Source organism: Phasianus colchicus, chromosome Z (assembly GCF_987193195.1).
Source record: "Phasianus colchicus chromosome Z, bPhaCol1.hap1.1, whole genome shotgun sequence".
NCBI lineage: Eukaryota > Metazoa > Chordata > Aves > Galliformes > Phasianidae > Phasianus > Phasianus colchicus.
Window position 1 is genome coordinate 80,382,645 of NC_143476.1, and position 22,021 is coordinate 80,404,665.

At 39.7% G+C, this 22,021-nt stretch overlaps 2 protein-coding genes across 3 annotated transcripts in view; one reads left to right on the forward strand and one right to left on the reverse strand.

Moving 5' to 3' along the window:
* The window catches only part of WDR70 (WD repeat domain 70), a 138,865-nt gene extending 128,843 nt beyond the window's left edge, over positions 1 to 10,022 (reverse strand). Inside the window, exons 1-5 of the mRNA XM_031594528.2 lie at positions 9,860 to 10,022; positions 9,717 to 9,779; positions 9,470 to 9,553; positions 6,958 to 7,072; positions 325 to 505 (exon numbers count right to left, since the gene is read on the reverse strand). Of these exons, the coding sequence (XP_031450388.2) occupies positions 325 to 505; positions 6,958 to 7,072; positions 9,470 to 9,553; positions 9,717 to 9,779; positions 9,860 to 9,884 (468 nt within the window). The 5' untranslated portion in view covers positions 9,885 to 10,022. The remainder of the gene's footprint in view (positions 1 to 324; positions 506 to 6,957; positions 7,073 to 9,469; positions 9,554 to 9,716; positions 9,780 to 9,859) is intronic.
* Positions 10,023 to 11,290: 1,268 nt separating this feature from the next.
* Positions 11,291 to 22,021, forward strand: part of NUP155 (nucleoporin 155) — a 31,496-nt gene continuing 20,765 nt past the window's right edge. Inside the window, exons 1-14 of one of the 2 annotated variants that reach the window (XM_031594525.2) lie at positions 11,291 to 11,556; positions 13,029 to 13,166; positions 13,506 to 13,602; positions 14,771 to 14,841; positions 15,696 to 15,788; positions 16,644 to 16,810; positions 17,186 to 17,291; positions 17,561 to 17,634; positions 17,931 to 18,022; positions 18,159 to 18,256; positions 18,597 to 18,749; positions 19,175 to 19,275; positions 20,437 to 20,607; positions 21,035 to 21,145. In XM_031594525.2, coding sequence (XP_031450385.2) covers positions 11,421 to 11,556; positions 13,029 to 13,166; positions 13,506 to 13,602; positions 14,771 to 14,841; positions 15,696 to 15,788; positions 16,644 to 16,810; positions 17,186 to 17,291; positions 17,561 to 17,634; positions 17,931 to 18,022; positions 18,159 to 18,256; positions 18,597 to 18,749; positions 19,175 to 19,275; positions 20,437 to 20,607; positions 21,035 to 21,145 — 1,608 coding nt within the window. In that variant the 5' untranslated portion in view covers positions 11,291 to 11,420. The remainder of the gene's footprint in view (positions 11,557 to 13,028; positions 13,167 to 13,505; positions 13,603 to 14,770; positions 14,842 to 15,695; positions 15,789 to 16,643; positions 16,811 to 17,185; positions 17,292 to 17,560; positions 17,635 to 17,930; positions 18,023 to 18,158; positions 18,257 to 18,596; positions 18,750 to 19,174; positions 19,276 to 20,436; positions 20,608 to 21,034; positions 21,146 to 22,021) is intronic. The other variant, XM_031594526.2, reaches the window with a different exon arrangement.

Genomic DNA, 22,021 nt, shown 5'->3' on the forward strand with positions numbered 1-22,021 from the left:
AAAACTTTGAACATACTAGAAAGAAGGTACCTAAAATATTTACACAAAATACTTATTTATGTATTCTACAGAGTGGAAAAAAGACATGAAATAAATAAAATATATTAATTAATGATGAACTTCTGGTAATATTCATGTATATATATTTTAAAAATGTGTATTTTCAAATGAAAACAATTGTTTGCATTTGTTATCACTACAAAAAATCTGCATTTCAAATCACAGTCATACTTCATATGCAAATCCAACCACAACGGAAAGAGCATATTTAAAAGTTAGAATTTACTCAGAGCATTAAAACATTAAAGAGGACAAATTACTTACATTATCTTCATCTTCTGTATCATCATCATCACTGTCCTTGAACCCTGGTGGAAGTGGTGGCCCAATGAATTCTTCATCATCATCATCCCCAGCAGAACTTTGAACAGAAGCTTGGAGTACTGTGGAAGGACCAGTTAACTCTTCATCTGAACTGTCTTCACTTTCACTGCAAGTTATGTCTCTGTATGTAAAAAAATTAGACAATTACTATTTTAAGAAATTGGCAATTCCTTTGGAATTTCTGATATTCAGCAGTGACATAAATTTGCAAACGTTGAAATTAGCAGAAAAATGTAAATTCATTCTTATTAATGGAATGTTGGCTCACCATTATCTTGAAAGTATAAGCACATCTTTAAAAGAAGGGAGCAATGCAGCACCATATAGTTCAAAAAAAAAGAAAAGGGGACAGAACAGAATAAAGTCAGATGTAAAAGTAACAGTGCCACATCATTAGTATGGGTTTAAACATCACTTAGAAGACAGTAAAACACACTGACACACAGCATTTTCAGGACACTGCTAGAAGCTGCAGCATACCTAAACACACTGCATCTCTGTTTACTCAAAACAGTAACCAGAGTGCAAACACAATTTTCTGGCACTGGAAAATTTCTAGAAAGAAAGCAGAACTATTTAATTCACATTCATGGAGGTTATTCAAAATAAACGGGCTCCCCCTACTGGTAGTTATCAGTTAGAAGGTATCCTAACAGGCACAATATTAAAAGTCATCAGCAGAATTTTGCTCTCTGCCTAGGCCACAGTATATCATTACTGTGTTTAGCAAGCCAGCTGTTGCTGTCTGATTCAGTAACGTAAACTGGAGGTGCTAGAACTGCTTTGGAAGCTTACATTATAACTCAGACTAGTTATCCTCAGGGTACTCCAGTCTCTGACCTGGAAGTCTCAGCTGGGGAGCAGACTAAACCCCCACGATTCAGGAGGACACAGTCAGAAACCTACTACTCCAGCTGGACTGCCACAAGTCCATGGGGCTGGATGAGATTCACCCAGAGAGTGCTTAGGGAACTGGTGGAGGTGATAGCTGAACTGCTTATCTAACCATTATCTATCTAGCCATTATCTATCAGCGCTCTCTGTTGACTGGTGAGGTCCCAGAAGACTGGAGGTTTGCCAGCATGACTCCAATCTACATGGCTTGTAAGGAGGATCCAGGGAACTACAGGCCTGTTAGCCTGACCTGGGTGCCAAGGAAGGTTGTAAGAGCAGACTGTCTTGAAGGAGATCATGCAGCATGTGCAGGACAACTGGGGGATAAGGCCTAGCCAGCATGGGTTCATGAAGGGCACGTCCTGCTTGACCAACCTCATCTCCTTCTATGATCTAGTGACCCATCTGGTAGACAAGGAAAAGGCTGTTGAAGTAGTCTACCTAGACTTCAGCAAGGCCTTTGACACTGTCTCCCACAGTATCCTCCTGCAGAAGCTGGCAGCCCAAGCTGGTGGCTTGGACAAGTACACTCTTGGCTGGGTAAATAGGCTTCCTGGCTGGAAGGCCAGGCCACCAGAGTGGTAGTGAATGGAGCTAAATCCAGCTGGTGACCTGTCATGAGTGGAGTTCCCCAGGGGTCGGTGCTGGGGCCTGTCCTCTTCAATGTCTTTACTGATGATCTGGATGAGGGCATTGAGAGCACCCTCAATAAGTTTGCAGCCAACCAAGTTGGCTGAAAGCATTGATCTGCCTGGGGGTAGCGAGGCCCATACAGAGGGATCTGGACAGGCTGGATAGCTGGGCAGAAGCCAGCGGCATAAGGTTCAACAAGGCCAAATGCCAGATCCTGCACTTTGGCCACAACAACCAAGAAGGCCAACAGCATCTTGGCTTGCATCAGGAACGGTGTTGCCAGCAGGAACAGGGAAGGGACTGTCCCCCTGTACTCAGCTCTGGTGAGGCCGCACCTCGAGTACTGTGTCCAGTTTTGGGCCCCTCGCTGCAAGAAAGACACTGAGGCCCTGGAGCGGGTTCAAAGTAGGGCAACAAAGCTTGTGAGGGTCTGGAGCACAGGCATTATGAGGAACGGCTGAAAGAGCTGGGATTGTTCAGTCTGGAGAAGACAAGGCTCAGGGCAGATCTTACTGCTCTCCATAACTACCTGAAGGGAGGTTGTAGTGAGCTGGGGATCGGCCTCTTCTCTCGTGTAACTGGTGATAGGACTAGAGGGAATGGCTTCAAGCTGTGCCAGGCGAGATTCAGGCTGGACGTTAGGAAATACTGCTTGTCTGAAAGAGTGGTCAGGCACTGGAATGGACTGCCCAGGATGCTGGTGGAGTCACTGACCCTGGAGGTGTTCAAGGAACATTTGTATTTTGTGTTGAAGGAGACAGTTTAGTGAGAACTATTGGTGACAGGTGGATGGTTGGACTGGGTGATCCTGTGGGTCTTTTCCAACCTTGTGTTTCTGTGATTCTATGATTTTAAGAGCAGGCACATTAATTTACAAGTGAGTAGACTTTAAAAGCCAGATTAAGAATGAAAAGAAGAAAAAACTAAGGAGTTATTAGGGTGTGGGGTTTTTGGGCTTTTTTTTTTTTTTTTAAGTTTGGGTTATCATTTAAAAATTATAATAAAAGGAAACATGTTTAAGAACATAATAAAGCATAAAAAGAAAAGAGAGATTCTGAACTCTGTAACAAAAAGCACACCCTGCCTGTAACAGCTGTACACCAAGTGGCTTAGAGGTTATACAGCAAATGAGTCTTAGATACACAAGCAGAATTATACTTCAGGAAGTAATCAAAACAAAATAAAAACAATATGAACTAGGTGCTCAGGTGTCACAGTGAAAAATAGGTTTGCATAGCTGAAAGCTTGTCTAATTTTCCAACTGTGTTTGCCATCATAACAAAAGAACTAGCCTTACATACAAACTTTTTTCTGCATACTTAGGAGTTATATTTAAAGATCTAGGTTGGGATATGACCATCTAATAAATCTAACGCTAATAAAATGAGCTTATTTTACTCTACAACAATGGGGTAATCAATATGCTTTTACCAAGAGGAAGCTTTGTCATCTCAGAAACAGATTTGGGTCCTTCAAAGGTCTTCAAGTTCGGTATCCCCAAAAATAACAATGGGAATGTGTCAAACAGTATTGTCCTCAAAGTCAGTACACATTCCCAGACCAGCAAATCACTTACATTTTCCCCAGAAGGAAAACAATTTAATTAGTTTTTTAATGGAACAAAACATAAGCGTAGCTGCCAGTAAAAAGAGTATATGTAAGACTCCATACTATGTACTCTTTTTTCAATCCTGAAGTCCCAGACTTTCGGATATTTCTACAGAGATTCAAGAACAATACCTATCTTCCCTTCTAATTGCCTACCCCTATAACTCCCTTATTTGCTAAGCAGAATCAATCAATTCAAACACTTCAGAATTTTGAGAGGCTATGTAGTCGTTTTTCACATTTCACATGAAATAATCAGAATTCCAGTGTTGTTTTCACCACACTTCAAGCTTGCTAGAAACAACCAAGTGCTAAAGCTCCAGTTACTGATATAGTCCATTGAAACTAGAAGGGCAGTCAAACATATGAACATCCCAGTGCAGCCATGGCAAAAGCCCATCAGGCAGAGTCATTCTTCTGACCATTATGGGGAGTGGTACTGATAGAAATGACAAAGCAAGACAGCAGACATTATGGCACTTCCTTCAACTTTCAGGGATAGTTTTCCTCTACTAAATCCTGAAAAGAATCAGCGCCTTTCCCACAGTTTAGAGACATATAAGAAATTGATTTTTGCTTTCCCTCATTACTTCCTCAATATGAGAAATATGCTGTAATAAGAGAAAAGATAGCTGAGTTAGAGTACAGATGGCACACAGAGAGTGGGAGTAATGAAAAACATTGAGAGTTGTGTAAGTATGTGGGCACATCCCCTCATGGCTTTGCTTTCCTTGCATCATTCACTCTAATGTCTTACAATTTGTGAAATGAAAGCATCTGTTGTATATAAATGTATAAAGCCTAATTACTACTTCCAAAATCTTTATGTATTTATGTGTAAGTACTATAACCATTGTAAATGATTCTGGTAGCAAATTAGTTTAAGAATCAATAGAATCACATCTTTCTGGAGTGACCAATCTTTTGTTAACAACTGTAAAATTAGTAAGTATGCTACTAAGATAATTGAAAATATTTGGAATTTTAAGTGAAAAAAAGGTACTATTTAGGGCAATGTTGCCATTTGCAAAAAAATAGAATAAGTTATATGTAAGTTCAGTTTATAGTAACCAAAGTCTACATGAAGGGGAAAAAAAAAAAAAGGACCATGAGTCCTATAAACCAGATTTCCTTTGTTGCAGGATTTTCCCTGTGAATTTAGGCTCAGATACAATAGGTGTGTCTCCTTTACTAGTATATTGTTTTCAGAACTAAGTTCTAAACTGGCTATCATAATTTACAAGAAAATAAAATTCTGCAAGCCGACATGTTCAGCTTCCAGTTCATGAGTTTTTCATGCCATGCACTCCCTTCTTAATCCTCAGGAAAAATAACGTAATGGAAGGGAACAGAAAGGAAACTTAACATCAACAGGACTTTAGTGAGTTACCCAGGCCTACGCAGCAACATTCAACTACTGAAAGGTAGTTATTATCTTCTTTTACACTAAGTGCCTAGAGTTCTCTCAAACCCCTTAATAAAATGAGAAAAGCTCGACAGCATTTGCCTATCAGGTGCTTTAATTGATTCCTTATACTGAAGCCACCCACACAGTGCATAATCACACTACATCCATCTCCTGCCAACTTCCATTGTTTCATCAGGAACACTTTTAAGAACATCAAAAGTAAATGGGAATACAGAATGCTTTTCCCTCCTGGATAAGTTAAATACAGATTGAGTACTAAGTCATGTTATCGTTATTTCTGTGAGAGTCCACAGCTCATTTGACCTTTCTACATGCCTATACACATAAAAAAAAATTGTAACAGAAATTTGTTGTCTGCAATGCTACAAGCATGTACTCTTCAACATTTTTATCAGTGACTTGGATAGCGTGATTGAGAGCACACACCAGTTTTGATGATGACTAAGCTGAGTGATGCAATTGATATGGGAGAAGGAAAGGATGCCATCCAAACGGACCTGGACAAGCTTGAAAAATGGTCCCACGTTAACCTAATGTGGTTCAACAAGGTCAAGTGTAGTGTGTTGCACTAGGGTCTTGGCAATCCCAGATATATGTACAGACTGGGAGTAGAATTCAGAGTGCAGCCCATGGAAAAGGACTTGGGAGTTCTAGTGGATGAAAAGCTTGACTCAAATCAACAATGTGTGCTTTCTGCCTGGAAGGCCAACTGTATCCTGGGCTACATTAAAAGAAGGTAGCCAGCAGAGAGGGAGGTGATCATCCCACTCTGCTCTGAACTCATGAGGCACCACCTACAGTACAGTATCCAGATCTGGGACCCCAGCACAAGAAAGACATGGAGCTGTCGGAACAGGTCCAGAGGGGGGCCATGAGATGATCAGATGACTGGAGCACCTCTCCTACAAAGAAAGGCTGAGGGAGCTGGGCTTCTTCAGCCTGAGTATGAGAAGACTTTGGGGAAACCTCACTGCAGCCTTCCTGTAAAAAGAACTTACAAATCGGAGGGAGACCGAGTTTTTACACAGGCATACAGTAATAGGACAAGGAGGAAGGTTAGATTAGATGTTATGAGAGTGTGGTTAAGCAGTGAAACAGGCTGCCCAAAGAAGTTGTGGATGTCTAATCCCTGGACTTGTTCAAGGCCAGGCTGGACAGGCAGCCTGATCAAATACCTGGTACAACTCTTCTTGCAGCATGGTGATTGGACCATCTAATGATGGTCTTTAAAGTCCCTTCCAACCCAAGCCATTCTATGATTCTGTGATTCTACCACATACAATTCGGCTACAAGATGCATACAGGTCTACCAAAGTACTGATGGATTATAAGACTTCGATAGATTCAAAAAACTACATATTTACAGAACAGTGATCTCAACAATCTCTGTCACACAATGGAGTGATGTGGCCTCCATTATGCTTAGCTATTTTTTATTACACAGCATTTAAGAATTTGAACAAGATGCCAGAATTTGAACAAGCTGCTATCTGTCAAAGACAAGCAAACTTTAAGAAGTTTTGGCATAAATTTCTGAATCAACCTTACCACTACTCCATACAGTGTGCATACTTAAGTCCCCATATCTACTCTATTTTGTTATAAGCGTGAACAATTATACTGTATATACAACTGAGAATAATAGCCAGTCATTAAGTCAGAATATGCATTAACTATATTTGCTCATATCTTGTCAAACAAAAAGCAACAAGAAAAAAAATACGGATAACATTTTTTAAAGTATGCCAAGCAAGATAGGGAGGAGACTATAAAATTTACTATTAACTATATACAGTATTCACAAATATTGAGACGTCCAAGAAGGCAGAGAAAAAAAAAGCAAACAGATTTTATACTTAAGATAGCACAGACACATCCACAGAAGTTAAGCAATGCTCATGCACCCCATCCCTCTCTTCCCTAAGAAGAAGCCACAAAAAACAACAACGCAAATTCTTTCAGATAAGAAAGCTGTTAAATGACACTTCCAACCATAACTAAATAAGTACCTTGGCTTTAATGTGGACCCAGTTCCCGTTGCACTTGAGACTGAAGCTGATGGATCAGCACATGAACTTTTAAATTCTTTTCGAACCTGGACCTCCTGCTCTCTTTCACGAGCCTCTGAATGAAGAGCATAGAAATGACAAACAACATAATTTAAAGTCATACTGAGAACAGTGAAACAATTATCTTCATTTTAAGACTTATATAAGTTATTTGAAAAAATAACAGTAAATAAAGCATTTCACCTGAAAAAGACTTTGATATTTTTCAAATAATTAAATTTCCATTGCTACCATAAAGATCACTCAGAAAAACTAAAAAAAATCCAAAAAACTTCCATTTATTAGCTTGCATAGTTGATCATATTTGTCAATAGCTGAAAAGCTTCTTGTACAACAATGCTAATATTTCAACATTTTCAATTTATATTAAGATAGTATGAATTACTTCAGAGAGCTCTTGAAGTGTGCATACCAGGAAACTGAGTTAGATCTGAAGTTATCACAGGTGCAAATAACTTATTTCCCATAAATTATATTTAGTTATCTTTTTATTTATTTTCATTTCACTTATTGAAAAAGAATTCCAGTAGAATAGCAAAACAAAATCAAACAGAACCTTCCATTTCAAAGTTGAATTAGAAATCTTATAAAGCATGGTGGGGTTAAGATACAGAAACAGATAAAGCTACCACAATGTAAGAGTGAGATGCATCTAATCTATTTCTAAGAATGCTCAAGTAACTTCTATAAAACAAAATTTTCTTGTTTGCTCACAATGCAAAGAAACATTTTACTCCAAAAGAGAAACAGAAACAACTACAAGATACAGGTTCAGATGACACATTATTTTAGTTCTCTTAATTCCCAGCTAAATAAGAAGAGAGGTTTTCAAAAGAGATCATCACATTTATTTCATAGTTAGAAGTCAGTAGTGTACTTTATGAAAACTGAAAAAAGTTCACAGTATCAAATTAAAAATTAAAAAAGCTGAATTACATACAAAGCTTTGTCATTTTTAGTAAAGTGACTAAACTTGTAATCAATTATATGTTATGTTTCCTTTATGGGGAAAATTCTAGAAATCCTTCTTAAGGACAACAGAGGAGAAAAGATGCCCAGATGCAGTTCAAAATGTCTTGACTTAAAAACATTACACTTCCTGGAATTAGTTGATTAAATTTCTCTTCTAATTTTTAACTAGGAAATGGTTTCCCAAAAGAGATCATAGTTTGATGTAAACAGGAATTGAATCTGAAAGCATTTTCAACATAAAATAAATATTACTGTATTTTGATTTAGTTAGTACAGAAAAGGGTTCAAATTAAATCTTGGAGTCCCTTGTATATTTGAATTTCACAATGTCTTAAAGTCTGTAACGTCACAAGCATCCACAGAGCTGAAACAGCATGATTCCATGTAGAATCAATAAAGAATGACCACATTGATCTCATTCTCCCAACAGAATTGTGGTTTCCTGATGGAAGACTTCCAGACTACTATCTTCATAAACTGAAACACTTCAGAGAGAAAAAAAAAATTATCTCAGCTATAAGCTGCTCAACTATAATCATGTAATAACACAAAGAAAAAGAAACCAAACCAAAACAAAAACCAAACAACAAAAATCCACTCCATTTTCTGCACATGTTAAGTGGAAGCAGAAAGCACGTGTCTGGAATGGCAAAAAGAATTCTAGAATGTTAGCATCTTCCATATTTGGAATAGTGTTGTTTGGATATGAGAAGGAAAACATACAACTCTCATCGCCTTCTTCTCTCAGGCCACCTATTCCCAGCACAGTACAAAACAGAAAAAATTGTGAGCTATTGCGTAACTCACTGTATGTCACAGAAAACATTTCCCTATTATTCTGCATGTCTAAATTAAAGCTCTCTGAATCAAGTTCCCTTTCAAAATAAAAACAATAGTCTAAGTTAATAGACTCTTTTAGCAGGGTCTGTTGTGATAGGACACGGGAATTGATTTCAAACTAAAAGAAGGTACGTTTACATTGGACATAAGAAAAAGGCTTTTTTAAAGTAAAGGCAGTGAGGCACTGGAACAGGCTGCACAGAGAGGTGGTGATGCCATATCCCTGGGGACACTGAAGACAAGGCTGGACCAGGATACAAGCACCCTGATCTCACAGTAGGTGTCCCTATTCTTTGCAGGGGGGGAGTTGGACTGTTTGACATTTAAAGATCTCTTCCAACTCAAACGATTCTGCGATCCTATGAAGAGTCTTATATTTAGATTCAGCTTTCTTCCTGGGTTGGGGTGTAATGCCTCACAGCAGGAATCCTGCAGTCACTGATCCCTCGCACACTCTGACAACATACGTAAGCGAGTGGTTTTTCCTATTTATCCATCTCCACCGTGTTCAAGATTGCCTTCCTGCAGCACAGCTGCGCCAGTTCGCTCCCTAAACAGCCGGTCTGAGCCACCGAAACATCACTCCAACAGAGAACAAAAGGCGTTATAAAACACAACTAACTGCTCGCGCGTTTCTTACCCAACACCTTCCTGCTCCTCTCCACAGCAGTTCTCCTCGTCTGCTCAAACATGGCTTCGAGATCGAAAGTCCGAGCCTTCTTCCCTAGAAACGCAGACAAGGGGACAGTCAGCGCGGCTCGGCCCGGTGAGGGCGGTGCGGGCCGTCCGGGCACTGCGAGTCGCCATGCCCCGCCGCCCGCCGCCCGCCGAGCCCCCAAGCCGAAGGCCGCCGGCTCCGCTCAGTCGCTTCCCGTCTCGCAACGCACCGAAGCCCGAGAAGCCCATGGTGGCCGCTAGCTCCGGGTCGGGTCCCGCCTGCATCTCAGCATCTGCAAAGAAGAGGAGAAAATAACGGCGGTCAGCGAGAGGCGACGAGGCTGAGTCCGGTCCGGCCCGGCCCGCCACTCACCGCCCTCAGCAGCCGGCGGCTCCATGCTGCGGCCGGCCCGGAACCACAACAGCCGCGGCAGGAAGCGGCGGGGCGGAGAAAGGCGCAGCCGCCGGCACCGCCTCACAGGGCGGACGGAGTGTTTTACGCGTCGTTTTGCGGGGCCAGCCCTTCTGTCAGCCACCGAGTCGTTCGGAAGCCGGGGAGCTGCTGTGATCAGAATCATAGAATGGCCAGGGTTGGAAGGGACCTCAAGAATCATGAATCTCCAACCCCCCTGCCACATGCAGGGCCACCAACCTCCACATTTAATACTAGACCAGGCTGCCCAGGGCCCCATCCAATCTGGCCTTGAACACCTCCAGGGATGGGGCATCCACAACCTCTCTGGGCAGCCTGTTCCAGCACCTCACCGCTCTCTCTGTAAAGAACTTCCTCCTGACATCCAACCTAAATCTCCCCTCCCTCAACTTAAAACATTTCCCCTTGTCCTGCTGTTATCTACCTTTTCAAAGAGTTGATTCCCCTCCTGTTTGTAAGCTCCCTTTAGGTACTGAAAGGCTGCAATGAGGTCACCCCGCAGCCTTCTTTTCTCCAGGCTGAACAAGCCCAGCTCCTTCAGCCTGTCTTTGTAGGGAAGGTGCTCCAGTCCCCTGATCATCTTTGTGGCTCTCCTCTGCACTCTCTCCAACAGCTCCCTGTCTTTCTTGTACTGGGGGCTCCAGACCTGCACACAGTACTGCAGATGAGGCCTCACAAGAGCAGAGTAGAGGGGAACAATCACCTCCCTGTCCCTGCTGGCCACCCCTCTTTTGATGGCTCAGGACACTGGATGTGATGTATAAAAAATGGGCTCGTTCCACAAAAGTCAGCTTCTCCATTTCCAAGGTTGGAAGCATGTCAGTTACGCAGAGTGCAGGCACCGCGCTCACCAACACAGCGTACCCTGAGCTGGGTGGACTCGCGAGGATCACTGACACAACTCCCAGCTCCACGCAGCACCACTGCGTCCAAACCCAGCGTCTGAGAGCAGCGTCCCAACACTGCCTTACGGACCCTTCAACCACCTTCGCAGCCCTCCCTTTAGCACTAACAGCTGCACATTTCATGTTGTGCCCCGACGGCACGCAGCCCTTAGCAGAGCCCTGAGCCGAGCCAGCGCACTGCGTCTCAGCGACGTGAATGGATGAGCCCGGATTTTGTAAACCCCCTCATCATAAACACGACCGCTGCAGCATTAAGGCGGCTCCTGTCCCTGCACTTCAGCTCGGAGTCTGCGTGCATGCCCACGGAAAGGACCCTGCGCTCGACGCTGGACGCGCTCCGACGCGCGCCGCCCGCAGCGACCTGCCGCGCCGCGCCCACCCCCTCCGCCGCAGCCCCGCCCCACTCCGCCTCGGCTGCCGGAAGGCGGAACTGCGTCAGCCGCGCGAGGCCTGCCGGGATTTGGCGGGGTGCGGAGCGGCGGTTCGCGCCGTCTATCTGTGTGCGTGGGGGCGGCGCCGCTCCCCGGCCCGCCGCCGCTCTCCGGCCCCGCGGCCGCCCGCTCTCCCCGCCGCCTCCGCTCTGCCCCGCCGCCGCCATGCCTGCCGCCGTCAGCCCCGCGGTGCCCGCCGGGCACGAGGCACTGGAGATCGCGGGCCGCATCATCGACCGACAGATCCAAGACGATCGCTGCTACCCGGACCTGTCCGAGCTGCTGGCCGTGCCCGCGCCCGGTGAGCAGCGCCCCGTAAACCTCCGCGTGCGTCGCCTCAGCCGCCCCGCTCCCGCTTCCCCTCCCGCCGCCCTTCGCAGGGCAGCCTCGTGAGCCCGGGCTCCACCTCCCGCCCCGGGCCGCCATGGCCCCTTAAGGCCCCGGCGGTAACGGGGCTGGATCTGCCGCGGCCGGGCCCCTGGGCTGTAACAGAGGCGGCGGACGTGTACTGCTCCTCGGTCCTGTCTCCCGCTGGAAGGGATTTCGGCGTTTGATTTTCCACTGCGCGGTGCTCCTGGTGTTGCCAGGCATCCAGCGGCATCCTGAAAGCACGGGCAGCCTCACTTTCTCTCTCAGGCTGCTTTGAATGACTTCGATTTCACAGCAGCCACGTGTCACATGTAGTTAGGTTGCCCTGAAAGTAATGTCTGCTTTTTGATTAAAGGAAAACGCAAGAGTTACATAGAGCAAAATAACTCTGTTTGGTAGGGCAAATTCCTGGCTACAAAACACTGTCGACGTAGTTGCCATCATCAGCTATGCATTTTCACCAGTTGTGAAAATGAACCTGCATGCCACTGTCTGCTCCAGCAGAGGTGACCTGCTGTCACCACTGCTGCTGAAGTATTTTCCTGTGCTCACGCTCACTGTTTGGTCACCACAGGCATTCAGCAAGCAATGAGAGATGTCAGTGGGTGCCATTTTTTGGCATGGAGAAATTCGGTGACACATCTTTGCTTCCCATGCACTTCCATATCAGATGCCATTTTGTCAGACTCCCCCTTTGCTGCCATCTGTCACAGGGCAAGAAAATGTAATGGCATATTGGCAGGAAGGTTCATTGTCTGCTGCCATGCTCCAAAATCCGCTTATGATGTTCTTGGCCAACAAAATAGAAGGCATTACTTTCGGAACAGCCTCTCCTAGTTAAGATTTAGGGTGTAGCTCTTCTCAAACACTTGCTTTGTCCTTTTTGAAACGTCATAGCAGCATTTGCTACTATGTACAACCACCCGCCTGTACGAGTGAGCAGTAAGGAGGCACTGTAGAAGTATAGGTGATCTGATCAATGTGCATCCAGTGGGTAGCGGATGCCTTCAGATAAAAGTATGAGTGCATAGCCAAAGTGTAGCTGCTTGTGCCATCAGAGAGTTGCATTACATAAGATAATATAGAGGCTTGAGAAGTTTAACTTTATGCTAAGAGCTAAGAATACATTTTTCCTAGATGAATGAAGGTGCTCCTGGCTTGTTCACGTGACATTTGTTGCCAGGTCATATGAAAAAATGGCAAGAGAGGTTTGTGGAGAAAATGGCATAAAAATAGCTTGGGGGACAAATGAATTATTCTAGGAATTAGTTTGTAAATTTGTTTTCAAATTTATTTTCACAGATTAGGAAAAAAAAAATCAAGGAAAATAAAGAATTTTCTTTCTCTGTGTGAAAACATCCAATTCTTTATGGGAACACTAATTTTTGTTGCTCTTAATTGCAGGTAGCCCTACTGTTTCTGGCATGACAGATATGGATTATCCTTTGCAAGGTCCAGGCTTGCTGTCTATACCTAATCTTCCAGAGATCAGCTCGGTTCGCAGAGTCCCACTTCCCCCAGAGCTAGTGGAGCAATTTGGACGTATCCTGATGAAAAATAATGTGTTGGGTTTTGTATGTAATAGTACTAGTATTGAACTTCTACACTTCAGTAATCATTTTTCCCTAATACTTCTGTCAGACTCCTATTAATGAACTTTGATATTGTTTATATTCTCATTTCAAGGCTCCAAGTGGTAATAAAGTCAATTTGCATAGAGGCGCTGGTGGAATTAGTTCCTGTATGAGGAACTTCAGGCATTTATGGTACATAGTTTGTGTACTGCTCCATTTAGAGCAGGTGTTTTTTTTTTTAATATTCCAAAGGAGATTACCTTTGCTGGTCTGAATACATTTAGTCCTTACATCAGTAGTACTTCAGATATGCAATGCAATTGTATGATGGGAGTATTTCCAGAAATCAGCAGAGCTTGGCTAACAATTGACAGTGACATTTTTATGTGGAACTATGAAGATGGGTATGTTGAGAACATGTTCTGGATTATATAATGTTGATAATTATAACTTAACTAACCGATTATTATAAGGAGATTGCTTACTTGCAATGCAGAGGTGTGTTGTTCTGTTGAAGTTACCTTGATTTCTTTTAGTTTTTACTAAAACTTCTGAGTAGTAAGTGTTGAGGGAGTTTTAAGAGTTATAATGTTGACAAATCATCTAGAGTCATTTTCATCTAGAAATGAAAGAACTACTTAAACTACTAAGAACTACTTGAAGTGCCTTTTTTTAGAGTTCAGCATTAAATGATATCCTATAAGTCCTGTTTCATATGTGCTAGGCTTTGATTACGCCAAAGAAAGTAAAAAAGTTGAAAAAGTATATTAATTGTCTGACTCTTCTAAGTAGATTGGGTAAGTACAGTGGTCGATGGTTACTTAGGATAGTAGTTTGACTGTACACTCTTAATTGTTTTTAAGGTTGTGTGATGGAAGCTTTTCTGCATAACTTATTTGAGGGATGCATAAAATTGGAAATAATTTAATAACCATTTCAAATGGCAGTTTTTGATATCCAGATTTATCAGATTTTTTTTCTTGTTTTCTTGTGGGTTTTCTATGTGTATGAATATTAAAATGAATTTCTTTATAGAATTTGGTGAGTTTTGTTTTATTCTCACATCACTCCACATCACTCCTCCCCTTACATGTACATTGTGTCATAGACTATAAAGCACATTATTTTACTATTTACCAGATAATAGAATTCTTTATGGTGTTAAGTTGCTAGGGAGGAGGTTGGGACTTCTTTTTGTTAGGTATTTTTTGATACAAAAAAGATGCCATATATGTTCCTTTCACTAGATGTTAATTGCCATTACAGATACTGTAATTCCGAGTGGACTGTGTGTAAATTAACTAAAACCAAAACCATAAAATAGTGCAGTTTGGTTTCAGGTTTAAAATTTTGCCTTAGAGAGATTTGTCATTCTGTTCTGCTGGATCTGTTTTCACCCAAAGCAAAAGGGGGAAGATGTCTTCCAAACATGACAATATATATTCAAAATGTTGTAAGAAGTATTAAGAATTCTAAACTATGGGTATCTGATATTGTTTGCTCAGTTAATATGTGATACCTGACGTGTCTCATGCAATTGTGTGGGGTTTTTTTTTCCTGTTCTGTTAACAGTGGAGATCTGACTTATTTTGATGGCCTTAGTGAAACTATACTTGCAGTGGGTCTTGTAAAGCCAAAGGGAGGTAAGAAGTATATGACAGCAATTAGACTTAAATAGTAACTAATCTTTTATATATGGTTTTTGTATGTACTTCTGTAAAAACCGATGTGTATATATGCAATATAAATTGTTTTATTTTTAGAAACATGATGTAATAAATTACAAGTGAAAATTAATGTTTAGTTTAACAATCACACTGATGAGTGTGGAAGAAATCTCATGTCGTATTAACATTTGTGCTGTTAATCCATTGCCACAATAACTTCCTAGAGATTCTGATTTCTAGTGCTTGCAGTTCATTTCATACCTAATAATGTGAAATAACATTTAAATAGACATTGAAGTAGCTTTATAAAAGAATCCTGGTTAATTAAGAAAAAAAGTGTTTTTAAGAAAAAACTGTTTTTAAGTTCTTGTATTTCATGAAGTGGAAGCTGAACAGCTGACTGTTACTCCTTTGTGGCTCTAGACTTTTCTAGACCACAACCTAACTATACTACCCTACCTAACCACCCTCCACTAAATCTTGTCCCTGAGTACCACATCCAAATGGTTTTTAAACACATCCAGGGATGGTGACTCAACTTAACAACCTTTTCTTTAAACAAGTTTTTCCTGATATCCAACCTAAGCCTCCCGTGGTGCAACTTGAGAGGAACCCAGCTCTCACTGTAAGCACCTTTCCGGTATTGGAAAAGAGCAATAGGGTCTCCCTTCAGCCTCCTCTTCCCCAGACTAATCAGCCCCATTTCCCTCAGAAACGACTGTTACCTCTAACCATCTGCTGCATCTATCTTATCAATATGGTGGATACAATCATTGTGAGTCTTGCGAGCTTGACTGCAAAGTAAAATTTGATTTTCTTTCCTTCTTTAGGGATATTTCAGCCTCATGTACGACACTTACTTGTTCTGGCAACCCCTGTGGATATTGTGATCTTAGGGCTCAGCTGTGCAAATATACAAGCAGGTAGTTGTCTCTTTTTTTATATTTCTCTATGTAAATTAAAGAACTGGTTGTGCATTAATAGTTATACAAGTGCACAATGGTTATGTTATCAGTAACAGATTAAATCTAAAAACAAGACCACACTTTTGCTGATTTTTAAATCATGTTACAGACAACGTACAATAATTTCGTTTTTATAGGGTGAGTACCTTCTGGATCCCAGACTGACATAGGACCATAGAGTAGTACTATTCACTTGTTTAATGTGAAAAGAGAATTTGAAACAGATATTCATTTCATGTTAATTAAACTTTGTGAGGGGAAGAAGAGAGAGGCATGAATCAAGATAAAAAGGCAATGAATGCACTTTGTTAATCTAGTTGTCATTTATTTCAAACCACAGAAAAAAAGGAGCTGATACCATTTTAATGCTATATATATATTAATTAAATATATATATATATATTAATTAAATATGTTTCTATATGTATGTATTAAATATATATATGTGTGTGTGTGTGTATGTGTGTTGAGAAAATGAGAGAAAAAGAATCCTTTGTTCCCTTTCTATAGTTTTTTCCAGTGAAAGAGAAATGCAGAAATTTGATTGAGAATTGTTGGGATTTAGAGGAGATAATGATATTTCCTTTCTTAGAAATATGTGCAGTGAGTTTGTTTTATTTTAACAACAAGATTCATTATTCTGTGGTGCATCTTGAATAATAGTTATTACAGATGGTTTTTTAGTAATTATGAAATTACCTGTAATTTTTCATGCTTTTTGAAATGTTTGTAATTACTGGTCTGATGTTTATACAATCTATACTTTTTATAGAACTTAAAAACTAAAAGCTAAAGAGTTCTTGTTTATTTAAGGTACAGGATCACTCAATGACAGTTTGTCTGGTGGAATGCAGCTTCTACCAGACCCTCTCTATTCACTTCCTACTGACAACACTTACATTTCTTCAATAACGTCCACTGATAATGGACGTATCTTTCTGGCTGGAAAGGACGGCTGCTTATATGAAGTTGCTTACCAGGTGATTAAGGGCTTTATTTTTTATTTTTTAATGGTGATGGGGTAAAGACTCCTAGAGTTCTAAAACATGTCAAGTCTACCGTCTTTTTTCTTTTACTGTTGTGTTACATGGTTTAGTTGAACAGCAGCTCTGAGTTCTTATGTGAAAAACAGCAATACAGCTTTGGTCAACTTAAAATAGTTGAGATAATGATAATCTACACCCCTTTCACATAAAATTTTTGTTTTTGTAATCACTTAGTGCTTTTAGTTAAGTAATACATACTGAAATTAATGGCATGTATTTAGATTTTTACTTGTTTTCACACTTGTAATGTTACTACCTTCTTAGTTTCAAGGCACATTTTCTTTCAACATCATCTTTTTTAAATTGCAGGCTGAGGCAGGCTGGTTTAGTCAGCGATGTAGGAAAATCAATCATTCAAAGAGCACATTGTCTTTCCTTATTCCTTCGTTGCTACAGTTCACGTTCTCAGAAGATGGTAGGTACTGATGCTGAAGATTTCCTCAATGGTTAAGTATAAATTTGAAATGGTTATCCTTCTTTTGCTTAATTTTATTCTAGATTTCTATTCGTTATGTGAAACCATTTGACTTTTTAAATCCTGTAAGAGTCCTCCAGGACTCTTATTTTTATGAACTTGCATTTAATTATTTTTTTGTTATTCTGTAGCATTTATTCTATTAAACTTGTTTTCACCAAATCAGTTGTTAATTTGTTACTTCTCCCTTTTCTTTCCCCACTGTCAAGATCCTGTAGTTCAAATTGCCATTGACAACTCTCGAAATATCTTATATACCCGGTCAGAAAAAGGAGTCCTGCAAGTATGTTATTTACTCTAATAGCTGTGTGATATGTTATAAATGTGTATGTAATTTTTTAAAGTTTTCTTCAGTACTTGGAAGTACTCTGTATTTGTGTCAAAGCATTTCATTTTTCTCTAACAAACTGTTTGCTCAAGACCTAAAATAGTCTGAGGAAAAGCAGCCTTTTGATCTTTCTCACAAATACATTGAAACATGATAGTGGGATAAAAATGGCATTCTAGTTACTGCATAATACATGAAGCCGTAAGAGTAAATTCAACTTTAGATCACTACACTGTACTATTAATTTGCAGGTTTATGATTTGGGTCAAGATGGTCAAGGAATGGCACGAGTTACTTCTCTTTCACAAAACGCTATTGTTTCTGCTGCTGGAAGCATTGCCAGGTATACATATAGTAGGTATACTGTAAAGAGATTTCCTGTAAGGCCAATAGTTTCACAGTGTATTTTTTGAAGAATGTTTTTTTTCTTGTTTCTTTGGATTGAGGGAGTACAAGGCTTTTTTGGTTTTGTTTTCCAGAACAATAGATCGTTCTGTGTTTAAGCCTATTGTTCAAATAGCAGTGATTGAAAATTCTGAATCCATAGACTGTCAACTACTTGCAATCACACATGCAGGTAAGAAGAAAGTGCTAGTTACTCCTTTTTTTTTAACCGATAAGTGACATCTGCACAGTTAAACAAAATTGATAGATGTTTTCCTTTTCACAGAACATTTCATTCTAGTATATCAAGTTTTGTTAACAAGTTGTTTTGATATTTGATGCAAGTATAATCTGGTAACACAAATTATTATCCACTGTTTTTATCCAAGATAGCCAGCAGAAAATGGTGTGACAGAAGTAATTCATGGAACTAGTAGCGGAGCTTGAGTTAAAAACCTTGATGAACTTGCTGCTAATAATAATTAGAGTTATATCAGATTGCCTGGAGTTGACTTTCTTATCCTTTGGTTTAGGTGTCCGACTGTACTTCAGTACCTCACAATTTAAGCATCCAGCAGCTCGTCCCTCTATGTTAACTTTGGTACATGTCCGTTTGCCTCCTGGATTTTCAGCATCTTCTAATGTAGAGAAACCATCAAAGGTTCACAGAGCTCTTTATTGCAAAGGTAAACAGTACACACAAGTCAGAAGAGTAGTAAGGTTTTTTGGTTTTTGTTTTTTTTTTCCTGTGACTGTCACTGTTGCACTCTTTTATATCAGGAAGGAAGGGGAGGACACATTTCTGTGTTGTTTACCCTTTCAATCATGCATACTGATTTTATCCCTGAAGTAATTTTAAGGTATTTTTTCACTTAGGTTCTCTTTAAACACCTCATGAAGTGTTTTCTACCTACTTGAGGTTCATTTCTCTTTGAACCTTTCAGGGTAAATGATGCTATTGATAGTGGCCAGCTAATCCTATGACACAGAAAATCAAGAGATAATATCTGCTGTTCAAATTGTCTGATTGATTTTTGTCACATAAACAATTAATAAATTTAATGCGTGTTTATTGCTTCTAGCACAACCTTAATATCTCTGTTGTTTGTAGGGGTCTTGCTGATGGCTGCTTCAGAAAATGAGGATAATGACATCCTGTGGTGTATCAATCACGATTCTTTTCCTTTTCAAAAGCCAATGATGGAAACACAGGTAGTAAAGTAAACTTTCATGTAATTTTGATGGACTGTAGATATGTATTTTTTTCTTAAAAGCTTACATGAAGTGTTTGGAAATGCTTATAAAGCTACAAATTAAAATGCTTTAAATTAAGAACATGTATTAAAGAAAAATTTAGTAGATTCTTTTGTCATTAAACAGAAAATGATATCTTAGTAGAAATTCCAGGTTCAGCCATACTTCTATCATTCTTGCGAACTACGTATGAAAAGTGATTGCTTTCACTTCTGAGATTTAAAACCATTGTATTGGAAAATATCTTATTTGTGTCGTATTTTTGCCTATGTGTATCATGACAGCGTATCATGCACAAGCACAGGAGGATGTGATCTCCCATTGAAAGTAGTGTTTGATGAAAAGGATAAAGTTTGACAAGAAAGAATATTTAAAATATAGGTGTAGGAGACTTCAGGTTTCTTTACTTTGGCAGATATGCCATGTTTTCATCAAATGCAATCTATTCATTATTTCATTCTTTCTCTCCTTTTTTTTTCTTTTTTGGTCCCTAGTTGTTACATATGTGGATTTGTAGGGAGTTTGCTTGTGCACCAACTCGTAGATAACATTACATGTGTTTCAGCATTGAAGCAAGATTATAGTCTTCTACTGCTTTTGATCTGTCAAAAATAGTATAATCTTAGTACCAGTTGTAGAATTTGAGTGAATGGAGAAGCTACATAAGTTTAAAAGTCAGGTTTTATCTTATTTTCTGTTTTAATAACAGCTATAGAGAAGCTTCATTGTTACACCTCCTTTCTCTGCGAGGACTGATAGGTTCTCTGTTTTTCCAGGGGTTTTGAAAGTGGCAGACATTAGGTTTCCCAAGCAAAACTGCAATATATTCTTGAACAGCAGTTGTTTCACATTAGTATGTAGTTTTCTTACTTGAATTAAAGTACTACTCTACTACATTTAAATACAGAACACTGTCCCTAACACACAAGAAAAGCACTATGTCGCTGGAAGCTTGATGTTAATCTTCTATCAGACTACAGAATAGTGTGCTCATTTTCTTTGAGATCTCTTGTGTCAAGAGTAGCTTTTCACCTGTGTAGTAAATGGTAAAATGTCTCCATGGAGATACAAAATCCGAATCTGCTATCAGAATTTGAATTATGTTTTTCTGTTGTTCAGATGACCACTCGTGTTGATGGGCATTCCTGGGCTCTTTCTGCTATTGATGAATTTAAAGTTCAGAAGATTGTGACACCACTAAATAAAGACATTATTCCAATAACGGATTCCCCTATCATTGTGCAACAACACATGCTGCCACCAAAGAAGTTTGTTCTGCTTTCAGCCCAGGTGAGTAACAGTTTTCTTAATATAGGAGATCAAATAATTAATATAAAACTAGAAGACTGATCCCAACCTGCGTTGGTTCAGTTTACATGAGTTTTTAGAATTGTATTCTGAAGAGACATTGGGAAAAGGGAATACTGCTGAAATTCTCAGTATCTGTTTTAAACTGACTCAAAGCTATTGGGCCTTCTTCTCTTGTACAATGCATTAATCATTTCTGTTGGCTTCAGGAAGTAATTTTTTTTGCCTTTTCTAGACTTCCTAGAGAATGTGAATGGAAACTGGGCGTTAAGCGCTATTCATGTTACCTGTCGATCCAATAGTGTAGTGAAGGAAAACTTGGAGAGCAACGAAGATAATAAGCATTGTGCCGAGGTGGAGAGGTATTACAACTTTATTCTAACTTTGTGTTATTCTGGGTTATTTTTAGGGGAGCTTTATGTTTCATAAACTCAGACCTGTTGACCAGCTGCGGCATCTTCTTGTTAGTAACACAGGTGGTGATGGAGAAGATATTGAAAGATTTTTCAAGTTGCATCAGGTAAGAATTTTTGACTTGGAAAACAGAAGATAATACTATGTAATTGCTTTCTGTACAGTATGTGTTTTGTTGTTGTTATTACTACCAACTTCTAGTAAACATCAAATTTATTGACTCAAGTATTACTTTTTCTTTCTATGTTGTCTTCATGAAACAAGATTGTATAATAAGAAATATTTTCCCATTTTCTGATATGTAAAGACAGAGGTGTAGATCACTCCCAATATTCTTGTGAACTGTAATGCACTTCTTAGGTTAGGAAAGGAGTTAATTAAGATCAGAGGAGAGAGAATTTTCTTAAAAAAAAAAAAAAGAAAAGAAAAGAAAAAGAAAAAAACTTGAAATCCTACCACTATACAAAAATTTTACATTTTGAAGGCCAGTACAGCCATAGCATTCATCTACTTCTTGTTTTATAACAAACATGGGAAGGGAGGGATAGCTTCCTAAATGGAAGATTACAATTTTAAGTTGACTGTTCCTGATTAGTATCTGTAGTGTACATCTATTTGTGCTTTGATATAGGATGTTCTAAGTGATATTTTAAAATCCTTTCAGATATGCCAGCCATTATTGCTTGTATAGATAGCTTTTATTTCAAACAATCTTAACTTGGCTATAGAAATTTCACAAATCTTTGTCAGAATTAAGAGTTAGATGAGATTATTTCCTATCAGTAAACGTACTGAGCTGCAGAAGATATACATTACAAATGCTTAATGTGCTAAAGCGATGCCTCACTGCCTCATAATTTCTGTTACTGGAAAGAGCTGATTTCTTTGACTTCTAGATAAAATGATACAAGAACTATTTACTGCTTATTTATTGATATCAAAACTTCACATTTCTTATCAACTTGATATAAGCTCCCACTCT